General features: G+C 35.8%; 3 protein-coding genes and 1 non-coding gene across 4 annotated transcripts; 3 read left to right on the top strand and 1 right to left on the bottom strand.

Annotated features, from left to right (window-relative positions):
- The first annotated feature begins 373 nt into the window (after positions 1-373).
- LOC130726023 (uncharacterized) lies at positions 374-3,033 on the top strand. Its single transcript, XM_057577229.1, has 3 exons — positions 374-634; positions 1,066-1,264; positions 1,501-3,033. The coding sequence occupies exons 1-3, from the start codon at positions 406-408 to the stop codon at positions 2,633-2,635; spliced, it is 1,563 nt and encodes a 520-aa protein (XP_057433212.1). The 5' UTR covers positions 374-405; the 3' UTR covers positions 2,636-3,033.
- A 12,526-nt stretch (positions 3,034-15,559) lies between these two features.
- On the top strand, positions 15,560-15,643 carry TRNAL-CAA (transfer RNA leucine (anticodon CAA)). Its single transcript has one exon. It is a non-coding gene; the product is annotated as a tRNA-Leu (tRNA).
- Positions 15,644-19,345: 3,702 nt separating this feature from the next.
- On the bottom strand, positions 19,346-20,616 carry LOC130724612 (uncharacterized). The gene has a single exon (XM_057575885.1). It carries the CDS (start codon positions 20,604-20,606, stop codon positions 19,398-19,400), a length of 1,209 nt encoding a protein of 402 aa, XP_057431868.1. The 5' UTR covers positions 20,607-20,616; the 3' UTR covers positions 19,346-19,397.
- Positions 20,617-23,366: 2,750 nt separating this feature from the next.
- LOC130723183 (BTB/POZ domain-containing protein At1g55760) lies at positions 23,367-26,078 on the top strand. The gene is made up of 4 exons (XM_057574143.1): positions 23,367-23,990; positions 24,344-24,489; positions 24,643-24,761; positions 25,213-26,078. Exons 1-4 carry the CDS (start codon positions 23,872-23,874, stop codon positions 25,813-25,815), a joined length of 987 nt encoding a protein of 328 aa, XP_057430126.1. The 5' UTR covers positions 23,367-23,871; the 3' UTR covers positions 25,816-26,078.

The raw sequence follows: 26,078 nt of genomic DNA, 5'->3' as shown, positions 1-26,078 counted from the left end.
AATTAGAGAACTGGTTTTTTCTTACTTAACTTAATTAAATTACTATATAATTTTAAATAAAGATGTGACATACCTCTACTTTTTTATTGGTTTAGATTGTCCATGCATACAAATGAATTATTCTCATATTTTAATTGTTTGAAAATAGGTATTAATTACTTTTCATCTTCTTAATTAAATTCCTTTAATGATTTTTTTTTGAAAACAAGCATTCATTCACTTATCAAAAAGAGGGACAGAGAACAAAACAAAATTCTGAGGTCCAATCCCAACAAGGGCCTTTAATGATTGAAATAAAGTAGTCTTTCAATTGGCTAACGGATTAAAATTTCAAAAGTTGACATTATTGCTATAAAATATGCAGTCGAAAGGTTAAATCATTTTGAGACCCTTGTCTTGTCAAAGATGAAAATAGCAGTAGAAATGAAGAATGAAACTGTGTGCAAGAAGCCAGAGGAAATGGAACATGGAGAAGAAGAAGAAGAACCAGAAGAGAGTATGAAATGGGTAAAACATTACTCTAGTGATCATCAAATACTGTTGGTGGGTGATGGTGATTTTTCATTCTCCCTTTGCCTCGCCAACGCTTTTGGTTCCGCTGCCAACATCGTTGCTACCTCTCTTGATTCCTATGGTAACTATTTTTGCATGCCTTTTAACATTGTGCTTGTTGCTTTTTTTTCCCTAAAAAATTTCAACCATATTTCTGATTCTCAACAATATGTAGTGTTTTTATTGAATTTACAGGACATAGTGTATCAATGAACACATGCATATTGCATTTTTCTCTCTTTTATTTCCTTGATCATTTTTTTAATTTTTTCTCTATTTGTGCCCCAAATTTGAATGTGCTTGCTAGAGTGGAAATGAGAAGGTGCAATTAGTGTTACATAATTTGTTTGTTAGTTATCAAACTACAAATGCTTTGTCAATTGTTGCTCCACTAATTTCTGCCACATGCACCCTAAATTAGTTAGTGACTTAGTGTCATTATGTAATATGAATCTTGTGCTACAACATGCTTTGGTGTGTCTTTTGTAATCAGTGCCCTACCTCTCCATGTAGATGATGTTACCAGGAAGTACAAGCAAGCAAAGTCAAATTTAGATCAATTGCAGAAGCTGGGAGCATGCTTGTTACATGGAGTGGATGCAACCAAAATGAAGCTTCATTCAGACTTAAAAATGCGACGGTTTGATCAAATTATATTCAACTTCCCACATGCTGGCTTTTATGGGAAGGAGGATAACTTGCTAATGATTAAGTGAGTGTTCTTTTAGAGTTTAGTTTGATGACTAGTTACAGTCTTGATCACTTTATAAAGAACAAATTTCATTTGAAATGATAATATTTCTGCTATTCTGCTATTAGGCCAAAACATAGAGTAGATGTAAGTGACGTGAGATTAATTTAATCATTTATGAACTGAGAACATGAATGTGACATTTTATTTTGCACATTACTGGTTTGCATATTCAAGTGTGTTATCCTAAATTACAGGATGCATAAAGACCTTGTGTTTGGTTTCTTCAAGAATGCTAGTTGCATGCTCAGAGCCAATGGTGAAATTCATGTGAATCATAAAACTACAACTCCTTTTAACAACTGGAACATAGAGAAGCTTGCTATGCAAAGCTTTCTGACACTGATTGAATGCTCTGACTTCAAGAAGGAAGACTACCCGGGTTATAACAATAAGCGTGGTGATAGCAATAGATGTGATGAGCCCTTTCCACTTGGTAAGTGCAGCACATTTAAGTTCATTTACAATCCTAAAGCCAGGAGAAACTGGAACAAGATAAGTCATACGATGTTTCCCAAAGAACAAACCAGACTTCCCTTACAAGAGATTCAAGATGCTGCGGAGCAATTTCCAACTCCCATTAATCCCCATTATTATCCTCAAACATGTCACATTCCAAGAATGAATGAAGCAATGACATCAAAACTTGATTTGACATGTGGACAACCTCCAATATCTAGGGACTACTTCAACAATGTGGAAACAGTGCACAAAAGAACTCCTCCTTCTGTTGGTTATCATCCTTATGCACATGGTATCAATTTGGGCTCTCCGAGATCGTTGCAGCCGAGGAACTCATTTCAATCTTTGCAACCGTGGCCAACATCAACTAATGCTAGATATTCTCAGATAGATCATGTTGGGACAATTGATAATGTTCCTTTATCACATACTGCTAGAAATGTAGACTATCAAGTCTTTGGTGGCAGCTCAAACTATTTGCCGGAAGCACCTTGTAGAAGAGCTCAGAGGTCAAGTTACTTTGATGTTGGGACAAGGGACCCTGTTCCTTTATCACATAGTGCTAGAAATGAAGACTACCATGTCTATGATGGCAGCTCAAACTATTTGCCAGAAGCTCCTTATAGAACAGTTAAGAGTTCTTATTTTGATATTGGAACAAGGGACACTGTTCCTTTATCATATGGCGCTAGAAATGAAGACTACCAGGCTTTTGGTGGCTGCCCAAATTATTTGCAGGAAGTAGCATCTTGTAGAACAGCTCAGAGGTCAAGTTATTTTGACAGTGTGAGATCTGACTTTGAGAGGTACATTACTGAACAGATTGGAAGGAGGACTTTGAATGCTGACATCTATAATGAGCCTCACTGAATGAGTGTTTTGATGTCAGAGAGAAGGATGTTTGTTGGGTCCTGATTACACTGTGAATGGAAGTGCATAGAGGGAGGAATTGTGATACCAGTTGATACCAGGAATGGTGGCATCTATAATAAGTCTCTTCTTGAAGCTTAGTGGTTATATTGTCCAATATAGCGCTGGAGTTGTGAAGCTGGTAATTTGGTAATTAATTATCAGATGTTGATCATTTTGCAGCATGTTATTTTGTGATCAACATTTAGCATATGTTGATCATTTTGCAGCATGTTATTTTGTTCATATGTTGATCATTTTGCAGCATGCTATATTATGCTGTAAAAAAGTTATCCTTTTATTGGTAAACCTTCTGAAAGAATTGCTCAAGTAGAACAAATTCCTACTTTTTCGTTAAATTCCAGTGCCTTATATAAATCCAAACTAGTTTGGGTTCTTATGGCTATGTGCCTATGTTATTTTTTAAATTTTCAAAGGTGCATTTGGATAAACAACTTAGCGTGTGTTTGGATTTCAGTTTACAAAATAGAGTTTGAGTTAATGTGGGTTTGTAAAACAGAGTTTGGATGAATGTGAGTTTGTTGTAATATGATTTATGTTTGAATACTTTTATTTTAAAAGTAAGTTTGATAAATTAATTTTGTTTGGATAATATTAACCAAAAGCACTTTCATAGTGTATAATACTGTAAAAGTTCAATATCAATGTACCAACCAACTTTCATCCAAAGTAGAAGTGAGGATTGAGTGGAGTTGAGTGAAAGTGGGTTTATCACACAAAGTGAGTTAAGGTGAATGTGGGTTGGAGCCATCCAAACATAGTGACACATTGTTCAATACAACTCAAACCCACATTGAGGTGCCCAAACTTAAAAACAAACATAACCTTAATTAAGATAAGTGTGCATTACATAAGCGTTTATGTATAAACTAGCTTGATAAATTCAAAATAGTTCTTATTCATTGTCAAGCTTTAAAACAAATCCATCTCGGTGTTGCATACAGTACGAAGCATTTGTAGAAATCACATATTGGGCAAGAGTAGCTCTTCTTGCCTTATGGAGAAGTCCCCCTTCCAAGAAGTCAACTTAGATGTAATCTTATCAATTAAAATCCGCCATAGCTGCCCGCTTATGAAGAATAGGGAAATTCAAGTACTTACCCAAGTTTGAAGTAAACATGGTGCAAGACTTCACAGCAATCCTCTCCTTTCTATCCGAGAAATAGTGTAGACCCCAAAGCTTTATACTTTTCCACATTAAAACAAGATGCAACATAAAAAAACATCAAGAAGCTTCCGCCCCCTTCTAACTTGCTCAGCCTTAAGTAGCTTTCGTGAAGAGAAGGAGATCATCCGCAAACATAAGTTGTGAAAGTCCAAACCAAACCCATCCACCCAGATTGGCTGCCACACACCATTATTCAATGCCATAGAAATCGTAAACTCAGTCTCTCTATGCAAAGTATAAATGAGTACGGAGATAAAGGGTCTCCTTGTCTCAAGTCTCTCATCAAGCTTCAAAGCATGACGTATATGTATCCTCATTCCAAATGATTAGTAATGATGTCAAGGACACACAATACATAAGCAAAGTGATACAAGCTTCATGAAAACCAAATAAGCCAAGGGTTTCTTTCAAAAACCTCCAATTCATTCGATCATAAGATTTCCTGAGATCTAGCTTGAACACCAAATCACTCGTTTTCTTCTTGGATTGAAGAATATTGTAGAGGAGCTAACGGACAATAGCATTGTCACTAGTGTTGTGCCCCGAAAGAAAATTTCTCAAAAGCAATTTAATAATTAAGTTTTAATATTTTCTAGCGCTAGAGGGGGGGTATGACAAGGTTTGGGAAGGACCGTTTACCACAAGGTATAGTGGTTATGAGCGCATCTTCAATCTCATAATTTTTGACGAGTGATGATATTCTCACACCTTCTCTCTCTTACAAATCATTTCCACCTTGTTTTTCTTTCTATCTCTCTCTTACTTTCTATCACATCACTTATCATATCACTCATTTCACTTTTTTTCCTTCTTAAATTTCAAGAGGTGGAGAGGTGGAGAGGTGTGTACTAAACATTTTCCAATTTTTGCCATGTACGTCGCTTATATTGTTATATGGAAAAGTTAACCATCTACCTGACACCGTTTCCCGAATACCGAAACAAGTGATATTTATATATTTATGTATAAATCAAAAGGGTTCTCATTAAAGCTTAATTAAATTAAGGGTTAATCCTCTACTTGGTCTCTGTGGTTGTGTGGTCGTCTGAATTAGTCCCTCCCCGGAAAATCTGAAAATCTAAGTCCTCGCGTTTGAAAAAGTGTGTGGAGCAGGTCCTCGCCGGAGGGACTAATTTCCACACACTTTCCAAACCCGAGGACTTAGATTTTCAGATTTTCCGGGGAGAGACTAATTTCAGACGGCCACACAACCACAGGGACCAAGTAGAGGATTATCCCTTAAATTAAAACTAAAGTTTAGGACAAGTATTTTTTTTTTGTCCTTAAATATTAGTATAATTTTTTTATAAATTTGGTATTAAACATTTTTCATTTAAATTATTAAAATAATCACTGATGAATATTAAAATAGTCTTTCTAATAATAGCTAATGGATTCAAATTTCAACAGTTGACACAATTGCTATAAAAGGAGTAGTTGAAAGGACAAAACTTTCTGAGACCCCTTTGATTCCTTGTCAAAAATGAAGAGCAAAATTGTGTGCAAGAAGCAAGTGGATATGGAACTTGAAGAAGAACCAGAAGAGGGTGTGAAATGGGTCACACATTACTCTAGTGATCATCAAATACTTCTGGTGGGTGATGGTGATTTTTCATTCTCCCTTTGCCTTGCCAAGGCTTTTGGCTCCGCTGCCAACATTGTCGCCACTTCTCATGACTCATATGGTATCTTCCTTTCACACTCTTTTTTTTGCATGCCCTTTAACACTGTGCTTGTGTATTTCACTTATGCAGCTCATTTCAATGTTAAAGTTTCGACCTTGGATTCATGGGGTAGAATAGAATATAAACAATGTGAAAGTTTCGACCTTGGATGCAAGATAGCACGTTCCTTTTGTACTGGTTCTGTTTACTATGTGACACTCCCCTTCTTTAATGTTGTCTCCATTAAACAACCTAGTTCTCTGATTTTGGCTTTTTTTTCTTTCCCTTTAAATATTGTTATTATTTTCACTTGGTTGTTTTGAAAATGATAAAAAGGAATTTGCTTGTTGACTTCTTGTTGTTTTTTCTTTTGGTATTTTTTCCTTACATTTCTTTAATTCTTTCCAAGCATCCCAATCTAACAATGTTGCAGTCAATGGATATATACTTAACTCCTTTAGCAACTGTGGATCTAGTATCATTGACAAGTCTTTGCCTTTTGAATGTGTACCATTAATCCTTAGCCTTTAGCTTCTGAATGTGCAACATTTATAAGAAGTCTTTAGCTTCTTAATGTGAATATATTTGATCTAAGTCTTTAGCTTTTGAATGTGTACCATTTATAATAAGTCTTTGGCTTCTGAATGTGTAACATTTATTCTAAGTATTTAGCTCTTGACTGTGTAACATTTATAATAAGTCTAGCTTCGGAATGTGTAACATTTGTTCTATGTCTTTAGCTTTTGAATGTGTAACATTTGGGCTTGTCTAAATGACCCATGGAAAAACTTGTTAAATCATCTTAGTCATAGGTTGACCAATGATATTTAAGATAAGTGGAATTTGTAGGCCAGTTATCTTAAATATTATTGGTCCTCCTAGGACTAGGGTGATTTAATCCAAATTATTTTATGGTCATTTAGACAATTCCGTAACATTAGTTCTAAGATTTTAGCTTCTGAATGTGTAATTTTTATAGCAAGTCCTTAGCTTCTAAATGTGTAACATTTGTTCTAAGTCTTTAGCTTTTAAATGTGTATCATTTATGCTAAAAAGATATTTGTAGTTCTTTTGTCTCTACATTGTTTTAAACTTTGCGAATGAACTGCTCTAAGCCTCAAATTTGTTCTCGTTGCTTATTTTTCCCCCAAAATCTTTCAACCATTTTCTTATTGTCAACTATTTGGAGCATTTACAGGACAGTGAACATATGCAGATTGCCTTTTCTCTCTTTTATTTCCTTGATCTTTTTTTCTCTATTTCTGCTCTAGTATTGAATGTGCTTACTATGAGTGGAAATGGGAAGGTAGAAAGCGGATGAATGAAAACGGAGTGATTTCAGAGCTATATAATCATTTGCCTTCAAAGTGCAAATTGAAGAAATTCCATGTAGCTCCACCAATTTCTGCCACACCCTTAATGAGTGCCATTATATATGTTGTGCTACAAAATGCTTTGGTCTGGCTTATGTTATCAGTGCTCTCCCTCTTCATGTAGATGATGTTACCAGGAAGTACAAGCAAGCCAAGTCAAATTTAGATCAATTAAAGAAGCTGGGAGCATACTTGTTACATGGAGTGGATGCAACCAAAATGATGCTTCATTCAGATTTAAAAATGCGGCGGTTTGATCGAGTTATATTCAACTTCCCTCATGCTGGCTTTCATAGGAAGGAAGATGACAGGCGAATGATCGAGTGAGTTTTCTTATAGAATTCAGTTTGATGACTAATTAATGTCTTGAGTACTCTGTGAATGACAAGAAATTCATTTGAAATTATAATATTACTGCTATTCTTAGGCCAAAACATAGAATTGATGCAAGTAGAGTGACACTAATTTAATCATTTCTGAACTGAGAACATTAATGTGACATTTTATTCTGCACATTACTGGCTTGCATATTCAAGTATGATAGATTTCTCTATGTTTCAAATTTACAGGAGGCATAAAAAGCTTGTGTTTGGTTTCTTCGAAAATGCTAGTTGCATGCTTCGAGCCGATGGAGAAATTCATGTGAATCATAAAACTACAGCTCCTTTTAACAAATGGAACATAGAGAAGCTTGCTATGCAAAGCTTTCTGACACTGATTGAATGCTCTGACTTCAAGAAGGAAGACTACTCGGGTTATAACAATAAGCGTGGTCATAGCATTAGAAATAGATGTGATAAACCCTTTCCACTTGGTAAGTGCAGCACATTTAAGTTCATTTCCAATCCTAAGGCTAGGAGAAACTGGAAGAAGACAAGTCGTACAATGTTTGCTAGAAAGCAAACCAGACTTCCATTTCACAAAATTCAGGATGCTGTGGAGCAATTTCCAAGACCAATTGATCTTCATTATAATCCTCAAACAAGTCAAATTCCAAGAATGAATAAAGGAATGACATCCACACTTGATTTGACATATGGACACCCGCCAATACCTAGGGACTACTTCAACAATGTGGAAGCAGTACACAGAAGAACTCCTCCTTCTGTTGGCTATCATCCTTATGCACGTGGTATCAATTTAGGCTCTCCGAGTTCGTTTCAGCCGAGGGACTCATTGCAATCTTTGCAACCGGGGCCAACATCTACCAATGTTAGATATTCTCTGACAGATCATTTTGGAACAATTGATACTGTTACTGCATCACATGGTGCTAGAAATGTAGACTATCAAGTCTTTGGTGGCAGCAGCTCAAATTATTTGCAGGAAGGTCCTTGTAGAAGAGCTCAGAGGTCAAGTAACTTTCATGTTGGAACAAGGGACCCTGTTCCTTTATCACATGGTGGTAGAATTGAACACTACAAGGCCTTTGGTGGCAGCTCAAACTCTTTGCAAGAAGCACCTTGTAGAACAGTTAAGACTAAGAGTTCTTATTTTGATGTTGAAAGAACAATGGATACGGTTCCCTTATCACATCGTGCTGGAAATGAAGACTGCCAGGTTTTTGGTGGCAGTTCAAACTATTTGCCAGAAGCTCCTTATAGAACAGTTAAGAGTTCTTATTTTGATATTGGAACAAAGGACACTGTTCCTTTATCATATGGTGCTAGAAATGAAGACTATCAGGCCTTTTGTGGCTGCCCAAATTATTTGCAGGAAGCAGCATCTTATGGAACAGCTCACAGGTCAAGTTATTTTGGCAGTGTGAGATATGACTCTGAGAGGTACATTGCTGAAGAGATTGGGAGGAGGACTCTGAATGATGACATCTATAATGAGCCTCACCAAATGAGTGTTTTGATGTCAGAGAGAAGGATGTTTTTTGGGTCCTGATTACACTGTGAATAGAAGTGCAATAGATAGAGGCATGGTGATACCAGTTTATACTTTTTTTTGTGGGGGATTCTAGCTGTCTTCTTGAAACTTTTTGGTTATATTGTCCAATAGCTATCTGGAGTTGTGAAGCTGGTAATTTTGTAATCAACATTTAGCAAATGTTGATCATTTTGCAGCATGCTATTTCGTGATCAACATTTAGAATATGTTTATTTTGCAGCATGCTATTATCCTGTAAGAAAGCTATCAGAGAATCGCTCAAGTAGAACTAATTCCTACTTTTTCGTTAAATTTTATTGCGTTATATAAATCCAAACAAGAGTTGGTTCTTTTGGAATATGTTTATTTTGCAGCATGCTATGAGTATGAATATCCTTTTAACAGAATAATTCTAAATCTTCTTACTTCCTTAATTCTAGATCTCTTGATTGTTAAAATGATGCAAGCACAGGATGTTTTATATGTTTTCAAAATATGAAAGTTGCATTTGAATAAACAAATAAGATAAGTGCTTATGACATAAGCATTTATTCATAAGCTAATTTAAGAAATTAATTGATATAAACTCAAAATAGTTTATCTATAATCTATCTTATATAAAAGCAAAGTTTTGCAGTCTTAGGGGCAAAAAAGTCCTTCAACAATTTATTCCAATAACTATGAAAGCTGGGCATGGATATTTTTGTAAAAAAACCATTTTATTTCACTCAGATTTGATCTCAGCCGTTGATTTACAATTGTATCATTTTCACTCCTTTTATTCATTCAATGTGGAAGGCTTTTCAGTTTCGACAAAATAGAAACGCTTCCCCTTTCACCTTCTCTCAGCCGTTTCTCTAGGTTTCAAAATCGTTTAAAACCTTCTACAGAGAAGCCGTGTTTGCTGCTTCCGTGTCTGCCTCTGATTTCCAGCACCTCCTCGATACCCTCCCTCGCCCTTCCACCGCCGTCTGGAACACCGTCATCATCGGCTTCATCTGCAACCACATGCCCGTTGACGCCCTCCTCCTCTACGCCCACATGAGAACCGCCACTTCCCCCACCCACTTCGATTCCTACAGAGAACCCCCAACATATGCCTCGCGGATTTGAGTTCACCATGACGTACCTCAAGGCTACCTCCACCACCATGGAAGAGATTCAACAGAATCCAGCGTTGACATTCAACATGACGGTGTTCTGCCGTCGACTTGCAACCAATTGCAAAGATGACCAGCAAGCGATTGAGCAGGTTCTCCTTCAATTTCGTGCCCCTTCCTTGAAAAATTGGTTTTTGGGTCTTCTTTATTTGTCACCTTTTATTTATCTTTTCATGATAATTTTTCTTCTTTTGTTTGCTGAACTTTACGAGATGGTCTACAGATTCTGATACAACTAATGTGAACATACCCCCATACATGATGTAATTTAAACATGCACATACATGCTGTCATGTTCCCACTAGATGCACATTCAAGGCTTGAAAAATGCAGACGATTTACTTTATATGGTGAGTTTAGTTTCAGCTTTATGTAATTTGATGGCTCTTTGACATATTTTGTGGACTTACTATAGTTTCTATTTAATACAATGAGCTAACCAATGCTCACAACATCCTTACTTTTTTTTTTGTTCTTTTCTTTTTCTTTTTGCAGTGTCTATGCAGCTATACTCACCACTTCAACCACCTGTTTTCACAGCAGAATTATTTCTTTGGCTGATGACAGTTTTTACCATATTCTGTGCGTCATATTGGTCAGTGTGAAGGCTCCAAACTGTTTTAATTCCTTTTGTTTCTTCCTTCCTCTTTTGTGCATAAATGGGATTTCTTGCAGCATCAAATTTTCTTTCATCTTATGTCTAATTTTTTTTTTGTTACATTCATCTTATGTCTATGTTCCCATTGATCTTTAAAAAAAAAATATGTTCCCATTGATAGTGATCAGGATATAGAATATTAAATTGAGCCCACCATTTATAGCTTTCTCCTTTATCTTCTGATAAAAAATGACTGGTGATGGTTGTATGCAGTTCTGGAACCACAGAGGGAAGACAAAAAATTGTGCCCTTAACAAGCCATGTGGCTCCGCCGCTGCTCTGCGTCTCGGCTGGGTTCATCATGGTGTAAGGCTTCTTTCTCTGCAATTGTTCTTCTGAGATTATCTTCTTGCTACTGAATTTGCATTGAACTCAGTCACTCACCAATTACATTGGCTGAGGCCTATAAATACATTGTTCTTGATTGTGGTATTGAAATTTCTCTCTCTCTCTCTCTCTCTCTCTCTCTCTCTCTCTCTCTCTCTCTCTCTCTCTCTCTCTCTCTCTCTCTCTCTCTCTCTCTCTCTCTGTTGTCCCTGAAAGTCCCAAATTTTTTTGTCTCTGATATTTGATTCCCTTAGTTCTTAGGTAGCTTAATTGTAGAACGATTGTCTGCTATTGTTATCTGGCTAATAGTAGAATTAGGACTATCAATTATTGTTAATATTGAATTTTCTCCATACATTTCGCTTTTTTTTGTGAACGAAAGTTTGTTGATCGAAAGATAATAGCATGTTTTATGTGCTTCTCCATTTAGGATCCATGAGTACTTGATGCATGTAAATGTTATCTCTGATTTTTTATTTTGTTCTCATATATGATTTAATGGGTTGCTTTAGCCTGATTTCTATCATGGGTTACATTATGCTACAGGTGGAAGAGCCCAATCATGCTCACGCGTCTCATCGGTTAAGTGCCAACCAAAGTTCGGCATCACTAGCCCCTCATTTTCTTGAGTGTTTTTTATATAGGTTTGTTTCTAAATTCATTCTTGAAATAATTCACTTTTTATGGTGCATGTCATTTGGCACAAAAGTGTGCAGTTAGAGGACACATTAACCAAAATACCAAATGTCTATCCTCACAACCTTTCATGATTCAAGTGGGTTTCTTAGATCACATGCCTCAGCCAAAACATTTTCCAGTTGCTCAATTTTGGTTTTGGGCTGAATTGAGAGAGTATGTTGGTCATGGCTTCTCACATTTTTGTCTACCACCCATGTTTTTCTTATAAAAACTTGATTTCTGTTTTTATGAGTTTCTTAAAAAATTTGTGTATAGGAAAAATATGCTTTATGTATGACAATAAAGCATGGATTTGAATTACATTCAACTTATGGATATGAAATAGCAAAATTACCATCCGTATATGGTTCAATTGTTGGTAGTGACTGATATGAGAACACGTGTTGGGATATTAGGTTCAGATCAAGTTCCAGCTGAGCCTGGAGATAGAGAGCGTATTTGCTATAATGGAGCAGCATTGGAAGGACCTGAACCAGGTAATCATAATGGATATATTGCTTACAATTTAGATTACATTAAACTTATGGATATGAAATAACCAAATTAATATTAGACCTGAGATCTACCTAAAAAGTGAATGTGAAGAAAAACAAATAAGACGGATTTTAGTGCCAGAAGCCTGCTATCATGCTTAATCTTTATGCCTATTTTGTGAACTGGATCATTTTGACTTTTTCGTTTAGCCATTTGCAACTGTAATTTTGTTTCTCTTTTGCTGCTATTGTAACATTTTTATTCATATCTCAAGGCTAAGCTTCTATATTGTGATATCACAGATACTTCTCTTGAAGCATAAAGGTGAGAAAATATGTGGGGCCTTTAGGCTGGCAGTGTTCTCATATGATCAATTACTTGGAGGTCAGCATCAGTATCTCTAATTACTGAATTAGTGCTAAATACTATCTGTATTATCACTCAGTTTTTACGTCAAAGTAAGATGTGCATGATCTAGGAAATTAATGGAGTGCCAAAAATTAATAATGGTTATAATCCTGCCCCTTAGATGTTGGGGGTTACTTTACAAGCACAAGAAGCAGCTCTTGGAGTTAATTTCGATGAAATATACAAGAATCTCATCTCCATGTCATTGGAAAACTTGATTCAGATGTTTGGAAGCAAACACTGCTCTTTAACACAGAATTTTTTTATGCATGAGGGTTTGTCATGATACAAGAGTTGGGTGCTCAAAAGGGAACAAGTAGATCTTGGAATGGGAGGAAGTGAATATGAGGGGAATGCTATGTCATGTGTAAAAATGATTAAGAATGGAAATAAAGAATAATGGATGGAGAGAAAATCTTTATATGATTCCAGATAAACATTTTGTTCCTTCTTTGGTTTATTTTTTGCATTCTAATTTCTTTAAAGCATTCTTTTAATCTTTTTATGCAAAGCTTTCTGCATTTTGTTGAGTATGTGTGACTCTAATGTTGTTCACTTCCTTTCGTTCTTTGCTTTACTTTTTGGTGCTACACTTTCTTTAATGTTGTAGTTCATTTGTTTCTTTCAGAGTCCTTTCTCTTTTGTTGATTTCTCTTTAGCCTTTTTTTGTCTTTCAATTTTTCTTTATAATTATTCTATCCTATTTTCAGGTAATTAGTGGGTACTATGTTCAATTGCTTTGAGGACGGTGACAGTTTTGAAAGGTAAGCCCTGTAATGCAGTTATAGACCTCATCCCTATTCATAGTTGTTTGATTCTTAGTTGTCTATTTGTGCATTGTATGTGTGTTGTGGTGTGACTTTCACTATGCACTATGCAGTACTTTCAGAAGTCTAAACTGAACAAAATCAGTGAAAAAAGTTATATAACTTTTTTTTAGCTTTATAAATTATCTCTCTGTTAGTACCTGTTAATTAGACTACTTTTTACCACCAAGTAGCTAGGCTACCTCAGTATGTGATCTAATTCTTGGGTTATGTAGGGGTTATAAAAAAGGAGACAGAATATAGATGATGTAAATTAGGTGATTTATTATTTGGGACATTAAGAGTCCAACCAAGTGCCTCTCAATTTGAGGTTAAGGATGCTTTTAGACACCTTACTCTGCAGGTTTTATGCATATTCGTTGACTGAGGGTTCTTTTAATATTTACTATTGTTCCCATGCCCACCTGGATTGCTTTTCCATTTTCCATTTACTTGACTGAGGTTAAGTATGATTTAATGAAATTCTCTCCTTTCTTTTCTCTAATGCAGCTGCTTACTTTGTCTCTTTGAAATTTGAGTGCTTGATGTTATTTGATCATTGGATTAATCTGAGAGGGGGATGCTATTTTTTAGAAGACAAAAACATTGATTTTGGTGTTTTATTGTGTTTCAGTACCAAGGGAGCAAATGTGAGATGCAGTTTCAGCAAATCTACAAATCTTATGATATGATATCCCCCTTCCCCATTTCTGGCGTGCTCCTCCTTTTTGCATCCCTATGACTATACACTCAACATGGCTCTTGACTAAATGCAAGGAAGTTACCTTCATACTGAAAAGAAGGCAGTTTCAGTTACAACTTGGCCAGCCACATAAACTAAAAAGCAGAAAAATTATGTAGGCTTTGGATGTCATGCTGACTTAGCATCTGGAGTATCTTCAGATGATGGGCATATGAAGCAAATCAAGTAACCAAATAACCAATTTGCATGTAAATCATCATTGTGTCCTATCCTATCCCTTTTCACTATTTGTTTTTTATATTTTAGAACTTTTTAAACTGCCAAATAACTGGCTACTAAAAGACATGATAATTGCTATTTAAGTTTGTGTACAATATTTAGTGCAGAATATCCGACAATGGGACCCATTCTTATGATTTTATTTTATTTTTATCTTTTATTCGTGATTAAATCAAGGAGTAACAACTCTTCCATTAAAATGCGAGTCTCTAATTGTAAGTTAAATGTCATCTTCATCAGTCTTATTCCTTTAAAGTCGGTTAAACTCCTATAGATTGGAATATGACCTATCTCCCTTTTTTTACAGTGAAGAAAGCTTTTGGTGAAGAGATTTGAAAGCAATTTTCAATTTCTTGAGGTTATATCTGTAACTACGGGCTCTACACGGGCTCTACACATTAAAGGGTCACTAATGTGTGCACTCAGTAAAATAAAATTCAAATTTATGATTTAAAATAAATTTAGTTATATTAATCTATAAAATAACTCTAAAAACACAAAATTAAAAAAGAATCATACTAAAAACAAAAATGAATATCCCCGTGCATCGCACGGGTAAAAGGACTAGTATAGGTATAAAGTGCTCATTCATGGGCAAATTTGAAGAGTTTATGAAAATAAGCTCAAAATAACCGATAAGGGAGTTTAGGCTATTTTTGTAAACTTACCCAAACATTTTGTTTAAGTGATTATGTTTAGGGCCCCTTATGTTTAAGTTAAACTCAAAAAAATTCTTTGAAATGAGGTTTAATGTATTTACTTTTCATATAATGTTTTCTTTTTAAAGTAATAAGAGGATTTGTGGGAATGTATTATGGTCTCTAATGTCTGCTTGGACTAATGAAGCTCCTTTACTAGTGTGATTGACCTGTTCTATTTTCTAGTTGTATCATTAACACTTCTTTTCATTCTTTTCAACATTCTTTATTCTTGAATTGTATTATACAATACAATTAACTAATTGAAAATATAATTTAAAAATAAGTTAGGGCAATAACCTGTTTTTACTTTTAGACTATCACATTTGGTTTGTCAATTATTATTATTTTGTTGGAAGGTTTGTTAATTAATTAATAGTAACAAAAAAGTTTGAGCAAACTGGTTGCAAGCCTTTATAGTTGATGGGTCCAATGGGTTTCTATAACACGAAAGACAAATAAGAAGCCCAAAAGAGGAAATTGATTTTATTTTGATTTTGAGACAGTTTCTGAAGATTATCACGCTAAATTACATATAATTTATATATTTAATATGAATATTCCATCAACAAGTCAGGATGGCCGAGTGGTCTAAGGCGCCAGACTCAAGTTCTGGTTCTCGTGAGAGAGCGTGGGTTCAAATCCCACTTCTGACATTTTATTTTTTATTACTTCAATAAAGGATTTTTAATTGTTAAATATTGTATCTAAAAGAGTAAAATACACTCACCCTAGAGCTGTCAATACGGGCCAGCCCGGCCCATATGGGTCAGCCCGTATGGGTTGGGTTGTGTCAACCCGGGGCCTTAACGAGCCAGGAAAATATGAACCCAACCCGGCTCGCTACGAGCTCGCGGGTTGGCGGGCTGGCTCGCGGGTTGGGTGAAAAAAAATATAAAAAATAGATAAATTGGATTAGAAAATGTTTTAAAAAAATAATTTCACAAAAATGCTTAAAGAAATTGGTAACAACTCATAAGAAAGAGGTTTATCAACCCATTAATTTGTATGTCACATTTGAAATATAATAAAGTAACTTTTTGGTTACAAAATATAGTAAAATAATTTAGTTGATAAGATTTAAAAACACAATTATTTTACTGTCACATTTAAAATAAGATAAATAATAGAATAACAATAAATAAAACACAAAAAATTGTCTCAAATTTAAAGAAATGAAAATTTCAATTTTTCTATCTAAAAGTAATCCATAAAACTAACCTTAAATTAAAGACAAATAAAATAAATTTTTTAATAAAAAATAACTCTAACCCGACGGGTTGGCTCGCTTGACCCGCGGGTTGGCCCGTTTAACCCGCGGGTTAAACGAGCCGGGTTGCACTAACCCAAGTTCTTTTCGAGCTGGAATTTAACCAATTCAACCCGGCTCATTTAGCCAACCCGTCGAGCTGGCTCGCGGGTTGGAACCCATATTGACAGCTCTAACTCACCCCCTCAAGATTTGTAAGAATGACACTCCACCCCATTCTTTTTAAAAATCTACACTCCACCCCATTTTTTATAAAGGTAAAATTTAGTGACGAAAACAAATTCGTCACTACTAAAAACTAATTACTAATTAGTAAAAATTTAAATAAATTTAATGCATATACACTATCATACATTAATTTATGAGTTTTCCGATGGAACGAAAAAAAAATACATTAATTTATGAAAATAATTTTACTGAATTAAATTTAAAAAAATCATCCACTCTGTCTGTTAAGTCCACGTCCCATCTATCTCCAAATCATATTTCTCACCACAAACGGCCACCGCCAGGCCTTTACTCCCTTTAACACGGCTCCACTGTCCCACAATGTGAAACCACATGGCACCACCATGCCTCAAAGTTTTGTTGCGACCTGAACCCCAGAACGTGAATCGCACATCCCTAAAGCCACTTGTTCAACTACTTCTTGTGAATTTCACCCCTTTAAGTTGTGAGCGAACGCTCTGTTGGTCTAAGATATTGTTGGATTTTGTTAAAAACGATGCTTCACCGCCTCGTTGGGCTCTAATAACCTCAGATCCACTTCATATTTTCATAATTTTGTTTCTTTATTTTCTTCACCCATTTGTGTTGCTTTTTTGGCCTACAACCCAATTTTGAAAATTGGAGGTATAAAGATATTATTTTGATTAAAATTGAATTATTACCAAATATGAAAACACATGTTTCACTATGTTCGAGATATGGTTTGTAAATCGGGCAGGTGTGCTATTGCATAATTTGCATTGTGAATTTACGGAGGAAAAACACGATTGAGAGAATGAGGAGGATTGTGATGTTTTCATTTTTAAATTTATTGGATTATATTGAATTTTTTTTTTGAAATTATTGATTAACAATTTAAATAATAACTAATTATTAATGAAGAATATTTTTCGTCACTAAATTTCCCTCTATATAAAATGGGGTGGGATGTAGATTTTAGATAAGAATGGGGTGGAGTGTAATTCTAACAAACCTTAAGGGGGTGAGTGTACTTTACTCTATCTAAAAAGAATCATTTAACTCAATATAAAGATATTAAAAGGTCTTTCAATTTTTATTACAGGGCCTAATATACTTATATATATTATTCTTTTTTTGCTAATTACTTATATATATATTATTCAAAATGCTACCATAATTATACCCGTATTGATTGATCGAGCCACATCATCGAATTGCACAATTTTAAATTGGATCCTTTTCAAAGACTATTTATTTTGTTGTTATTATTTGATTATTTTATTTATATTCACAATAAGTAGATACTATACGTGTCATCCACTCCATTATGTGTAGACCCAGATATGTTGATAGGAGAATCTAATTTTGAAGCAAAAGCCTTTATTAAGAATCTAAGATAGTAAAATGATAATCATAAATTCATAATAATACATACCCTAGGTGCAAACGAAATAATGTATACCAATATTCAAATAATAATGATCACTTACATTTAACTCGAGCAAACGACCCTAGGTGCAAATAAAAAATTAGGACTTATATCAGCTACCATTCATAATTTTTGGCTACAAGAGGAAAGGTAGCTACCATTCATATTTTATTTTATCTCTTTTATTTTTATTTTTTAAAAATCATTTCATCTTGACAATGTCAAAATTTATGCCCAATAATGATATATACACATCTTATTTTTTAAACACTTCATTTTCACCTCTTTTTATTTCTATCTCTCTCATCTTATCATCTATCATATCTCATACTTTCAATTCTCTCTCTTACTTTTTCTTTTCTTCCTATCTCTCTCCTCATTCCACCTCTCTCCACCTCAAAGAGAGGTGTGAAGGGATCATTATTCCAAATAGTTTGGATTGTGATTGATTTGCGATAAGAGTTAATTCCAAATTTCCACTAACGATACCAAAATGTTCTTACTAAATCTAAGTTGCAAGATGTTATGGATTATTCGACATAGTGGTGCATTGTCCAGAAGGATCATTCGACATAGTGGTGAAGTGTTGACACAACGTGGAGGTACCTGTAAAGGCACTCTATCATTCAAGTCAATATGAGAGCATCAAGAGAGAAGCTCAAAGTCATAGTAGAACAATCAGATAGCCAAATCTGAAATGCTTATGTAAATGAACAGTTAAACTTATTTATATGCGTGGCCAGGGTCTTACGCGAGGTGTTGTACCTTGATGAAGTCTTTATGTAAGTTTTCTGAAATAATGGTTATTTGTAAGTATCCTTTCTATGGTGTTATAAATGTGTCGACTTAGGTCTGCTCGGCTGTAAGTTGAACTAGATAAAACTTGCATTTTATCATCTCAACTGGCGAATAAGGAGTCCACTTAGCTGTAAATCCTTCAGGCCACATCAAACAATAATAGATCCAATAACCTTTGAGGTATCGATACAAGACATAAAAGCCAAAGCCAGTGTATATTACCCTTCGCCACATTATTTGTCTCCAAGTATTCATCCACTTACCCTAGCTAGTGGAAATCATAATATATAGCTTTTATAGTTTTATTCATGGATAAGATAATACTGGGGATAGGCCAGTTCCCCTTTCATTCATGAGTAAGAGCATCTCCAATGCATGGTTGCTTATTGGGTTGCTTAAATGCTATTCTGGTGGGCCCAGACTGCCACATGGGATTTAAACAACTCATAAGCAACCCATGCATAATTCACTCTAGTGCGTGGTTGCTTATTTTACTTTTAGTTGGACCCCACTGTACCTCATATGTTTATATTTTTTATTTCCAACTAAGCATGACTTAAATTTAAATATTAATTAATATTTATAACAATATAAATATATTTAAAATTGGACATGGTATTTAAAAAAAATTCAAACAAAATGCATTACATTATATTATATAATTAAGTTCGAAATAAGATACAATTCATTGCAAAATAAAAAATAATGAAAACTCTCTCAAAGATTAAATTTCATTATTCCTACTTTCGGAGAGCTCCCAAATATGTTCCACCAAGTCTGCTTGAAGTTGGCGATGGATTTCTCTTTGACTCATATGACCTCTTCTTTCTAAGAATGTTGCAAATGAAGGGATAGGACCATTAGATACTTCAGCGGTTATGATGTCATTGTCTACTTGGTCGTAAACAAAATTACCATTATACCCCTCACGTTCATCTTCAACAATCATGTTATGCAATATAATGCATGCATACATTATTTGTTTCATGGTATTCACATGCCAAAAGCGTGATGGGCCACGAATAATTGCAAATCGAGATTGGAGTACTCCAAATGCGCGCTCAACATCCTTTCTTGCTCCTTCTTGTGCTTTGGCAAACAATTGTCTTTTTTCTCCTTGTGGCATTGGGATTGTCTTGACAAATGTAGCCCACTCGGGATAGATACCATCCGCTAGATAGTAACCCATATGATATTGTGTTCTGTTCACCTCGTAGTGCACTTCAGGAGCTGTGCCATTCAACACATTGGTAAACACATCAGATTGGTTTAGCACATTGATATCATTGTTAGAACCTGCAATGCCAAAAAAAGCATGCCAAATCCACAAGTCTTGTGATGCCACTGCTTCAAGCATGATTGTGGGTTTGCCATGATCACCTCGAGAATACTGACATTTCCATGCAACTGGACAATTTTTCCATTCCGAATGCATACAGTCAATGGAACCCAACATACCTGGAAATCCACGAGACTCCCCCATTTGTAGTAGGCGTGTAATGTCCTCTTTGTTCGGTCTCCTCAAGTAATGGGCTGCAAATATTTCATTCACACCCGTTACAAATCTCTCTAAGCACTCAATTGCAGTACTTTCACCAATTCTTACATACTCATCCAGATTGTCAGCAGGTGATCCGTATGCCAACATACGAATAGCGGCGGTGCACTTTTGTAATGGTGAAAGACCTTTTTTACGTACGGCATCAACCCTCATTTGAAAATAATTGTCATGATTGCCAAGTGCTTCTACAATTCTAAGAAACAACTCCCTTCGCATTCGAAACCTTCGTCGGAATTGGGTTTCTGTGAATACAGGGGTTTCAGAAAAGTAGTCGTTGAACAATCGATTGTGACCTTCTTCACGGGATCGCTCTATCACCTTTCTTCTTCGCCTAACGGTGTCATCAGATTGTTGTTGGCTCTCTTGCACCATCCTCAAGTAATCTTCTGCACCGACCCACTCACAATGAGGCACAAAACGCACCGACCCACTCACAATGAGGCACAAAACGCACCGACCCAGACTCAATGAGGCTCAAAACGCACCGACCTACTCACAATGAATCTCAAAACGCAACAGAACGCAGAAGCATTCTCGAAGCTTCCTTCACTTTACTCTCCCACTCTCTCTTTTTTTTCTCCTTCACTTCACAAACCCTCTTTCTCTCTCTCACTTCAAAGCTCAGACCACAACAGCGGTGGCCCTTTCCTTTCTCCACCTCCTTTCCTGTCAACCCTCTTCGATTCGAAACTGTCCCCTCCTTTCTCCACCTCCAACCCTCTCGTTCATGTAGCCATGTCTTTCTTACGGACTCAATCGTTCTCTGAAACCCTCTCGCTCAGACCACAACCGTCGTGGCCCTTTCCTTTCCCAGATCATCCATGTAGCCATGTTCCTCTGAAACCCTCTCGTTCTCTCTCACTCTCAATCGAAGCCCATGCTGCTCTCTCTCTCGCTCTCTGTCGTTCTCTCTCGGCGTTCCTCTGTTCGCTTTTCAAAGGCTCAAAGGTTCGAAGGCAAACTCCAGATCGAGGCCCAAATCGAGCGTCCTCAAAGGTTCAGAGGACATGCAAGCCTCCAGATCAGAGATCGGAGGTTCGAAGGCTCAAAGGTCGGCGGTAGCTGAATCAGAGGCTCAAAGGCTCATTGGTTCAGAGGAGATCCTCTCCATTTTTGTGTAATTCTTTTGATTTGTTTAAAAAATGTGTATTTTAATTTAATCTGTGTTCATCTCCCTTCCCCTTCTGTAATATATTTCTGAAATTTTGGATTGTTGTTGAAATTTCTGAAATTTAAATCTCTTTTCTGGGTTTCCTTGTATTGTTGGATATGCTTGTTCATTGATCTGTTCTTCCCTCTTCTTTTAACGATTATTCTGTTGTTGCTGTTGCTGAATGGAAAGAGAAAAAGCAATTTTTTAATGGCTGCAGCAAGTTAAGGAGCGTTGCTTATTTAAGCAACGTTGCTTAGCTTTGAGCTGTTAGCAACGCCACCTCAGCAAGCTCCAATGGGGGAGAAAAATAAGGAACCCAGCTTAACTTAAGGAACCAGGTTAAGCAACCCCCATTGGAGTTGCTCTAACAGAGGTAGGATAAGTCGATTAAAATCAAAAAAGAAATAAAATGGTTATTGATTGCCAAGATGAATGGTAGCCAACCTAATCCCTAGATGGTTTGTAGCCAATAGACGATAATACATTAAAAAAATTATCTACAGTGCTTCCATATATTTTCTAAGAAAAGTAAGTTTGGGCTTTTCACTTTAACCAATCGAATGTCAAGAATCCACCTCTCTCATTCAATGTCACCACCATACCCTGTTCCCTGCTTTGTCTCATCTTATGTATGTAATGGAACATTGTAAAGTATTTCAATTTCTTTCCTTTTATTATATGTAGAGTAATCATGTTGAATTGCATCAACTTGGGTGTGACGGAAAGCAAAGATACAAATCGGGTTACTTAATCATCACCATTATGGAAAATATAAAATTGAAATGATAATGGAAATTGATTAATGGTAAGAACTAAGGGTGTTATTTCAGCAATGAATATGCTATTACTTGCACATTGAAACCTCTCCTTAGGCTGAAAAGCTGGTTCATATTAGAATTACTTTATTTGAAAACTTGCTGCACTATTGCCTATATTGTCAAGATCACGTAGTAGTGCTTCTTAAACTAAGTTTGAGTGAAGACTTCAGCACAAACGCACTTATTCTCTTTCTTCATTGATTTCTTCTTCCCTATGTAAAGGGAGAACGCCCAAAAAAAAAACTCTAGTTGATCAATACATGTTTAGGGTTATGGCAACACAGAGAATCTGAAATCAACTTGCAAATAAATCACAGGTCCACTTGTAACAGCAAGAAAAAGGCATGGGTCGATATCACCATAAAACTGAATTTTCTGTGACTCTACATCAGAAGGCTGGCCCATTTCAGAAGGTAGTTTGCAAATTGCATCTTAACTGTAGCATAGGGGAGCATACTCACGAATATGGATCATTTGCCATGCACCCTCAACAGCAAAATGATAAGTGAAAAAAAATTTACAAATGAAATTTTGGGTTAATCATCTAATAAGTCCCTGTCTTTGTCTCGCCGTCTGAAATTAGTCCCTCCCCGGAAAATTTGCAAATCTGGGTCCTCTTATTCGAGAGGACCCAGATTTGCAAATTTTCCGGGGAGGGACTAATTTGAGACGGCGAGACAAAGACAGGGACCTATTAGATGATTAACCCTGAAATTTTTTACTAACCAATTTAAATCATTTAATATAAGAATTAAAAATTAAGAATTCACAACAGAATTACAGTAAAATTAGTTGTAAAGGATCCATGTTAGTATAGTCACTGATGCAGCATGTCATAGATAATGTCATTCACATTAAATCACAAGTGTCACACGTATTAAAATATGAAAAGATAATAGTCACACACATTAAATATCACAAGATGAAAGGTTGTAACCTTAGACAGGTGGAGAGAATCAAGAAGGTGATCAATTATGGCAATGTGACATAAGTCCCCAAATCCAAAAATGAAGGCAGTTTAGGAAAATTAGTCAAATTTCTAAGGGACAGATACTTTGCTTCAAAGGACCCCAAAATTAAATATTCTTCTCCCTTCCAAGCTTCACACACATGACACAACCAAGGTTCATCTTGATTCCCTATTGGTTCAAGCAATATATTGTAATGTGAGACCTTCTAAAATCAAACCAACCAATTGACATTTATCATCGACATCCACCATCACCATCCCATACCAATAAAAGTGTTGTGTAAGCCAACAAACAAAACCAACAACAAATCAATCTCTCTCTCTGATTAAAAATATATTTTTATCAGCAGGAAAAAGCTCCCCATCAAATCAAAAGAGTAAAAGCAACCCCACCGTCACCATTGCGTGTTGAAATCATAGAAGGAAACTGCAAAATAATCAAACCCCATGAACCGTGGATTGAATGTTTTTCCAAATATCTTCCTTATTGTCAAATAAATAAGAAAAGAAAAAGGCACTAGTAGTAGTAGTGAACAGAGGAGTGAGTGAGAGAAACAGAGCATCTTCATATGAGGAGTGAAGGTTGTTGGAGAAGAAGAAGAAAGAGTCAACCTGGGAAAGCACGGAGAGTTTTTGTTGGAGGGTATTTTGGATTGCATCCATGAAATCACAGCAGCACTGGCTTTTGCGAATAGGATGAGCGATTCTGCATACAGGGTTGAAACCACTCCTCGTCTTGCTCAATGGAGAATCGAAAACTTGGCTTCTTGCACCTACCGAAAATCTGACCCTTTCAAGATCGGAAAGTGGAATTGGTATCTCTCTCTCTCTCTCTCTCTCTCTCTCTCTCTCTCTCTCACACACACACACACACACACACACACACAAAACTCAGAAAACTAGTCATGTTTGAGACAGAACACTAGTTAACAGAAACAGAGGACACTGACAAGTGGGGTTGTGTTGTGTTGGTTTATCAATGAAAAATTGAAACACCCCACATGGCTAAATTGATTTAATTATGTGATAACATGTTTGGTATATGAGAAAGTTTGTTTTTATGCAATTTATTTGATGACCCTTTTGAGATTTTTAGTTGTTTGATGCCAAATTGGAACAGAGAGTGTGAGGCTTACTCTGTTTTGTTTTTGTTTTGTGTGAATTGAAGGCATTTGTCGGTGGAGAAGAACAGGGTTTTGTTTGTGAAATTGTTCCCAGAGATATCCAATCTAACAAGAGACAATCCCCCAATTGCATCTTTTATTGTTCGGGTGGTTAGTTCTGTTGGAGATCGCAAGTCCCTCACACATCCAGGTCATCAATGTTCTGATTTACTTTTTCTCTTTCACTTTTTCTTGTGGATAGAAAATATTCAATCTATGATTCTGGTATGTAGTTGTATAGTTGAGTATATTTTTTTTCAACAGTTTCTTATGTTGACTGATTGATATTTTTGGTATGGTACAGAGATAAAAGACAAAGTGATCAAGAACAATGAGGACTTTGTTTGGGCAATTGAGGTTCCTCTTACTGGGAAATTCATAATTGATGTTGAGTTCCTTGATTTGAAGACTGCATCCCCAAACGTATGTACTACCTAGATATCTCATTATCATTGGTTGTCTATGTAGCATCCATTGCAATTGATAAGTACTTTAAGACAACCAGAATATGAAAGTCTCGCTAAAATCAATTAAGGGTACTAATTGGTTCCATTATTATAATTATGAGCACTTCATTAATAATTAATCCCATTCTTCAGTCATGACGAATAATGAACAATGATGAAGCAAGATGATTAGTGAAAATAGAGTAGTAGGCTAAGCCTGCCTGAGTCAATTATAAAGTTAGCGCATGTTTGGAAATCCTTCTAACAGTTGATTTTGAAGTCAAAATTAATTGTGAGAAGAAGCTTATGTGAGTAGCTACTCCTTGGCGTCAGAACTTAGAATTGATTCTGAGAAAAGATAAGTTGATCCAAACATGCATTTAATGTTTCTCTTATATTTTCATTTTGAATGTGAATTTTCAATACAGGGTGGAGAACCTTGCTCTATTTGGGCTGAAGGGTTTACTCAGACAAGATCAAATGCAAAAGCCATAGAGTCTCTTGGAAAAATGCTAACAGAAGGAATCCACACAGACATCACCATCAATGCTTCTGATGGAACTATAGGAGCTCATCGAGCTGTACTTGCTGCCCGTTCACCCGTGTTCTGCAGCATGTTCTCACACAATCTTCAGGAGAAAGAGCTGTCAACTATAAACATCTCAGACATGTCAATTGAAACTTGCCAAGCTTTTCTCAATTATCTTTATGGAATCATAAAAAATGAAGAGTTTCTAATGCACAGGCTGGCCCTTCTGCATGCAGCCGACAAGTATGACATATCTGATCTGAGAGAGGCATGCCATGAGAGTCTCCTAGAAGATATTGACACAAAGAATGTGCTTGACAGGCTCCAGCACGCGTCGCTGTATCAGTTGATGAAACTTAAGATGAGCTGCATCCGCTATCTTGTGAAATTTGGTAAAATATATGAAATCAAGGATGATTTCAATACTTTCCTGCAGAATGCAGATAGGGATCTCATTTCTGAAGTTTTCTATGAAGTTCTTGATGCGTGGAAAGGATTCTGAAGATCATGAAACTTCACAAAGGATTGGAAGACGTTGTGCTATTTAATGTATCAAAGAAATAGATTGTTTGAATTCTAGATGAACGTTATTCTTTGTACTCAGATGGTCTTTTTTTTCAATGATTTCCGTGTACATATATCTGTCATGCTCTTCATACATAAAACATAAGATGTTATTGTTTACAAAAGATGTACATTGTATGAAAAGAAAAAGAACATGTATTCATGAATGCAAATGGTTCTAAATTCTGATGTTGTATTTCA

This window comes from Lotus japonicus, chromosome 6 (assembly GCF_012489685.1).
Source record: "Lotus japonicus ecotype B-129 chromosome 6, LjGifu_v1.2".
Taxonomy (NCBI): domain Eukaryota; kingdom Viridiplantae; phylum Streptophyta; class Magnoliopsida; order Fabales; family Fabaceae; genus Lotus; species Lotus japonicus.
Note: the sequence above shows the minus strand (reverse complement) of the source record. Positions and strands in the feature narration are given on the sequence as shown.

Coding starts and splice junctions, on each gene's coding strand:
- LOC130726023 (XM_057577229.1), top strand. CDS start 406: ATGAAAATAGCAGTAGAAATGAAGAATGAAACTGTGTGCAAGAAGCCA. Junction 635..1,065: donor TACCTCTCTTGATTCCTATG/GTAACTATTTTT, acceptor CTCTCCATGTAG/ATGATGTTACCAGGAAGTAC. Junction 1,265..1,500: donor GATAACTTGCTAATGATTAA/GTGAGTGTTCTT, acceptor CCTAAATTACAG/GATGCATAAAGACCTTGTGT.
- LOC130724612 (XM_057575885.1), bottom strand. CDS start 20,606: ATGGTGCAAGAGAGCCAACAACAATCTGATGACACCGTTAGGCGAAGA.
- LOC130723183 (XM_057574143.1), top strand. CDS start 23,872: ATGAGCGATTCTGCATACAGGGTTGAAACCACTCCTCGTCTTGCTCAA. Junction 23,991..24,343: donor AAGATCGGAAAGTGGAATTG/GTATCTCTCTCT, acceptor TGTGAATTGAAG/GCATTTGTCGGTGGAGAAGA. Junction 24,490..24,642: donor CAAGTCCCTCACACATCCAG/GTCATCAATGTT, acceptor GGTATGGTACAG/AGATAAAAGACAAAGTGATC.